The sequence below is a fragment of the Ranitomeya imitator genome, chromosome 3 (assembly GCF_032444005.1).
Source record: "Ranitomeya imitator isolate aRanImi1 chromosome 3, aRanImi1.pri, whole genome shotgun sequence".
NCBI lineage: Eukaryota > Metazoa > Chordata > Amphibia > Anura > Dendrobatidae > Ranitomeya > Ranitomeya imitator.
This window is the reverse complement of record NC_091284.1, coordinates 511,035,682-511,042,217: the sequence shown is the minus strand read 5'-3', so window position 1 is coordinate 511,042,217 and position 6,536 is coordinate 511,035,682. Positions and strand designations below refer to the sequence as shown.

The window sequence follows — 6,536 nt, the reverse complement described above, 5'->3', positions numbered from 1 at the left end:
CCCGCCGCAAATCAGGGGAAATGGCAGACAAAATTACCCCCTCTTTGAGAATACCCGCCGGCTCAGACAAACCCGGAGAGTCGGGCACAAAACTCCTAGACAGGGCATCCGCCTTCACATTTTTAGAGCCCGGAAGGTACGAAACCACAAAGTCAAAACGGGAGAAAAACAGCGACCAACGAGCCTGTCTAGGATTCAACCGTTTGGCAGACTCGAGATAAGTCAAGTTCTTGTGATCAGTCAAGACCACCACGCGATGCTTAGCTCCTTCAAGCCAATGACGCCACTCCTCGAATGCCCACTTCATGGCCAGCAACTCTCGATTGCCAACATCATAATTACGCTCAGCAGGCGAAAACTTCCTGGAAAAGAAGGCGCATGGTTTCATCACCGAGCTATCAGAACTTCTTTGCGACAAAACAGCCCCTGATCCAATCTCAGAAGCATCAACCTCGACCTGGAACGGGAGCGAAACATCTGGTTGGCACAACACAGGGGCAGAAGAAAAACGACGCTTCAACTCTTGAAAAGCTTCCACAGCAGCAGAAGACCAATTGACCACATCAGCACCCTTCTTGGTTAACTCAGTCAACGGTTTAGCAATATTAGAAAAATTATTGATGAAGCGACGATAAAAATTAGCAAAACCCAGGAACTTTTGCAGACTCTTCAGAGATGTCGGCTGAGTCCAATCATAAATGGCCTGAACTTTAACAGGGTCCATCTCGATAGTAGAAGGGGAAAAAATGAACCCCAAAAATGAAACCTTCTGAACACCAAAGAGGCACTTTGACCCCTTCACAAACAAAGAATTCGCACGCAGAACCTGGAACACCATTCTGACCTGCTTCACGTGAGACTCCCAATCATCCGAGAAGACCAAAATATCATCCAAGTATACAATCAGGAATTTATCCAGGTACTCTCGGAGGATGTCATGCATAAAGGACTGAAACACTGATGGAGCATTAGAAAGCCCGAATGGCATAACCAGGTACTCAAAATGGCCCTCGGGCGTATTAAATGCTGTTTTCCATTCATCGCCCTGTTTAATACGCACAAGATTATACGCACCACGAAGATCTATCTTGGTGAACCAACTAGCCCCTTAATCCGAGCAAACAAATCTGACAGCAGCGGCAAGGGGTACTGAAATTTGACCGTGATTTTATTTAGAAGGCGGTAATCAATACAAGGTCTCAGCGAACCATCCTTCTTGGCCACAAAAAAGAACCCTGCTCCCAATGGCGACGACGACGGGTGAATATGACCCTTCTCCAAGGATTCCTTTACGTAACTCCGCATAGCGGCGTGCTCAGGTACAGACAAATTAAACAGTCGACCTTTAGGAAACTTACTACCAGGAATCAAATCGATAGCACAATCGCAATCCCTATGCGGAGGTAGGGCACTGGACTTGGGCTCATCAAATACATCCCGGTAATCTGACAAGAACTCTGGGACCTCAGAAGGGGTGGATGATGAAATAGACAGAAATGGAACATTACCATGTACCCCCTGACAACCCCAGCTGGACACAGACATAGATTTCCAATCTAATACTGGGTTATGGACTTGTAGCCATGGCAACCCCAACACGACCACATCATGCAGATTCTGCAACACCAAAAAGCGAATATCCTCCTGATGCGCAGGAGCCATGCACATGGTCAGTTGGGTCCAATACTGAGGCTTATTCTTGGCCAAAGGCGTAGCATCAATTCCTCTCAATGGAATAGGATGCTGCAAGGGCTCCAAGAAAAACCCACAGCGCCTAGCAAACTCCAAGTCCATCAAATTCAGGGCAGCGCCTGAATCCACAAATGCCATGACAGAAAAGGATGACAAAGAGCAGATCAAAGTAACGGACAAAAGAAATTTCGACTGTACCGTACCAATGGTGGCAGACCTAGCGAACCGCTTAGTGCGCTTAGGACAATCGGAGATAGCATGAGTGGAATCACCACAGTAAAAACACAGCCCATTCTGATGTCTGTGTTCTTGCCGTTCAGCTCTGGTCAAAGTCCTATCGCACTGCATAGGCTCAGGTCCATGCTCAGATAATACCGCCAACTGGTGCACAGTTTTACGCTCATGCAAGCGTCGACCGATCTGAATGGACAAAGACATAGACTCATTCAGACCAGCAGGCATAAGAAATCCCACCATGACATCCTTAAGGGCTTCAGAGAGACATTTTCTGAATATTGCTGCCAGCGCACATTCATTCCATTGAGTGAGCACAGACCACTTCCTAAACTTCTGACAATATATCTCTACCTCATCCTGACCCTGAGAGAGCCAGCAAATTTTTCTCTGCCTGATCCACACAAGAAGACAGATCTTTAATGTCCATCACTACACCTGTGTCCTGAACCACCCAAATGTCTAGGGGAAAAGAAAGACAAAACACAGTACAGAGCAAAAAAAATGGTCTCAGAACTTCTCTTTTCCCTCTATTGAGAAGCATTAGTACTTTGGGCCTCCAGTACTGTTATGAACAGGTGATTCAGAACCACAATGGACCTAGTGGTTAAGAGCACACAAAGTGACCTGATAGTTACTAACATAGGACGAGCTCTGAGACGTGGGAACTCTGCTGACCGCAATCCCTAATCCTATAATACCACACTAGAGGTGGCCGTGGATTGCGCCTAACGCTCCCTATGCAACTCGGCACAGCCTGAGAAACTAGCTAGCCCTGAAGATAGAAAAATAAGCCTACCTTGCCTCAGAGAAATTCCCCAAAGGAAAAGCAGCCCCCCACATATAATGACTGTGAGTTAAGATGAAAATACAAACACAGAGATTAAATAGATTTTAGCAAAGTGAGGCCCGACTTACTGAACAGACCGAGGATAGGAAAGATAGCTTTGCGGTCAGCACAAAAACCTACAAACAACCACGCAGAGGGGGCAAAAAGACCCTCCGCACCGACTAACGGTACGGAGGTGCTCCCTCTGCGTCTCAGAGCTTCCAGCAAGCAAGAAAAACCAATATAGCAAGCTGGACAGAAAATATAGCAAACAAAAGTAACACAAGCAAAACTTAGCTTATGCATGGCAGACAGGCCACAAGAACGATCCAGGAGAAAGCAAGACCAATACTGGAACATTGACTGGAGGCCAGGAACAAAGAACTAGGTGGAGTTAAATAGAGCAGCACCTAACGACTTAACCTCGTCACCTGAGGAAGGAAACTCAGAAGCCGCAGCCCCACTCACATCCACCAGAGGAAGCTCATAGACAGAACCAGCCGAAGTACCACTCATGACCACAGGAGGGAGCTTGACCACAGAATTCACAACACAGGTAGTCCCACATGCCAGGAGATCAGTCCCACCACACCAATTCCCTCATGCCTGGGGGGTGCAGAGTAATTCTTGCTATCGTACCAGCCAATTAAAAACAATAAGTGCACTAGGAGAGAACACATTAAGTGGATAGGAACAGAAAGCTGAAACAATACTAAGGGGTGCCATAAAAAATATGCGACGACAATATCTAGACACATTTTTAAAATATTAATTTAAAACCTGATATACTATATTTTGTGTGATCTACAGTAGAAGTGAAGTGAAATACTTAATGATATGACAAACCCTTCAATATTTCCCACATAAAAGTCATGCGTAGACTTTATGGTCTATCATTCGGGATCTAGAGCAAATTTGGTATAAGACTGATCCTAGGATATCTGCAGTGTATCCGGAAAGCTTAGGTTTTGACAAATTCTGATTTTGATGTTATTTTGCGCACTGACCGTCATACGATGTAAGTCTACATTTGTCACAGAGAGCTCATACCAATAACTGTACTCAACAATACATAATTTCTACCTTTTTTACTTCTTCACAAGGTAAAATATAGGATAAAGAATTAGCTTGTTGAACTTGAACTTCTGACATCCACAGACCTGTCAAAAACGCAAAAATGATATTAACAATAAGACATATTTGTAATATAGACAGTTTTTTATAGGAAAATCTTTTACTCTAACCCTATTTTACTACCCAGGAGTCTGCTATATGTATGTAATATTAGATTTCTTCCAACGTACTGGATGTACAATGTAGATTTTGTGTCTTCTATATCTGAAGCCTGTGATTTCCTACAATGGTCAAATTGGGTATATATGGGATTTTAATGCTGCAGATACAGGAGGACTATGAGGCTATGTTCACTCGTTACATTTTTGCTGTCTTTTTGGCTCTCTTAGTGGTAAAAAACTGCTTACAAAGAGCAGGTTTTGCTGAATTTTGCTGCATTTTTGCAGCTTTTGTATTGTCTCTTGTGCATGCTGATAAAGTTTAGTGCGCCTTTCCCCCCCAAAAAAAATGATGCAACTTCCTTAGGTTTCTGCAGCAAAACCTGATACTCCATTTTTTTTTTGCTGTGATTTTGCTGCTTTATTACACTTACTCATTGCTTTCTTTGGGTGAAAAACGCTGAAAGAAGTGATATACTGCAGTTTGCAAAAATGCAGCAGTTATCCAATTCAGTCCAGAAAAAGAACAATGTGTATGCAGAAGATTTCTGATATCTCATAGCTTTTGCTGATACTATAAAACACAACTTTGCATAAAAAAACGCAGCATGTGAACAGAACCTTAGGGTGTAGTGAACATGAGGGGCTGGAATGACAGAGGATAAAATGAAGGCGGATGCATTTTTTACTTATTTTATCACAAAGGGTAGTTGTGGGAAAGTTTTGTGAGAAACCTCTTTAATAAAGATCATTTTTGAGTATTTGAGCATTAACTATAGAGATAATATGTAGCAAGAAGACATGTAACTTACATTTGATGCTGCCTCACAAATTCAGCAAACTGTCGGTCTTTTGCATAAAGTTCTATTATTCGTATTCGATCTTGAATTTCCTAAAAAACACATTATAAAACAGAAAATGAGTCTTAAGTGGTAATAGTAGGATGCAGCTAATGAAGGCTAAGGTATAGCAGAGTCCAGCTGCCTCTCGGGTTTGGATAAGCCACACCGGGAGTTGACTACATGTCCACCTACCGTCATTAAAATCAGTGTAAGTTATGGAAACTGAGGAGGCCCATACTGTATGTGGTCAGCGCTATAGGGATACTATATTAATTATTTATAATAACTATATTTTTTGTTTACTACGAATGTAAACAGTCATCTGCAGGTTGGTAAACTTCACTAATCATAAAAATCTACTATATAATTGTCTAAGGGTCACTTCCGTCTGTCCTTCTGTCTGTCTGTCACAAGTATTCATAGGTCATGGCCTCTGTCTGTCATGGAAATCCAAGTCGCTGATTGGTCGTGGCAAAACGCCCACGACCATTGCCACGACCAATCAGCGATGGGCACAGTCCGACGGCAAAATGGCCGCTCCTTCCTCCCCGCAGTCAGTGCCCGCTCCATACTCCCCTCTCATCAGCCTCACACAGGGTTAATGCCAGCGTTAATGGACCACGGTGTAACGCACTCCATTAACGCAGCTATTAACCCTCGTTGACCAACTTTTTACTATCGATGCTGCGTATGCAGCATCAATAGTAAAAAGATCTAATGTTACAAATAATAATAATAAAAAAGAATGTTATTCTCACCCTCCAACGTCGCGCCCTCTCCTCGTCAGTGCAAGCGGCAGGTTCCGGTGCCAATGATGCTATGCGAGAAGGACCTGCCATGACGTCACGGTCATGTGACCAAGACGTCATCACAGGTCCTGCGCTCATACCAACCCTGGGACCAGAAGCTGCCACGTGCACCACACACAGGCGCCAGGACTAAAAGAGGCCCTTGGAAGGTGAGTATATGTTAATTTTTTTATTTTAAGTCTTTTTAACCTGTTACATACGTGGCTGGGCAATATACTACGTGACTGGCCAATATACTATGTGACTGGGCAGTATACTACGTGTCTGTGCTATATACTACGTGGCTCGGTGATGTATACTACGTCACTGAGCAATATACTACGTAGCTGGGCAATATAGTGCGTGACTGGGCAATATACTACGTGGCTGTGCAATATACTATGTGGCTGTGCAATATACTACGTGGCTGGGCAATATACTATGTGGCTGGGCAATATACTACGTCACTGGGCAATATACTACGTGGCTGGGCAATATAGTACGTGACTGGGCAATATACTATGTTACTGGGCAATATACTACATGGCTGGGCAATATACTATGTGGCTGGGCAATATACTACATCACTGAGCAATATACTACGTAGCTGGGCAATATAGTGCGTGACTGGGCAATATATTACGTGGCTGTGCAATATACTACGTGGCTGTGCAATATACTACATGGCTGGGCAATATACTACGTGACTGGGCAATATACTACATGGCTGGGCAATATACTACGTGACTGTGCAATATACTACGTGACTGGGCAATATACTACGTGGCTGGGCAATATACTATGTGGCTGGGCAATATACTACGTGACTGGGCAATATACTACATGGCTGGGCAATATACTACGTGACTGGGCAATATACTACGTGACTGGGCAATATACTACGTGACTGGGCAATATA

At 43.7% G+C, this 6,536-nt stretch overlaps 1 protein-coding gene across 1 annotated transcript in view; it reads right to left on the bottom strand.

Annotated features, from left to right (window-relative positions):
- Positions 1-3,878: 3,878 nt before the first annotated feature.
- IMPG2 (interphotoreceptor matrix proteoglycan 2) overlaps positions 3,879-6,536 on the bottom strand; it is a 123,662-nt gene continuing 121,004 nt past the window's right edge. The window contains exons 20-21 of the mRNA XM_069759660.1: positions 4,800-4,879; positions 3,879-3,915 (exon numbers count right to left, since the gene is read on the bottom strand). Of these exons, the coding sequence (XP_069615761.1) occupies positions 3,879-3,915; positions 4,800-4,879 (117 nt within the window). The remainder of the gene's footprint in view (positions 3,916-4,799; positions 4,880-6,536) is intronic.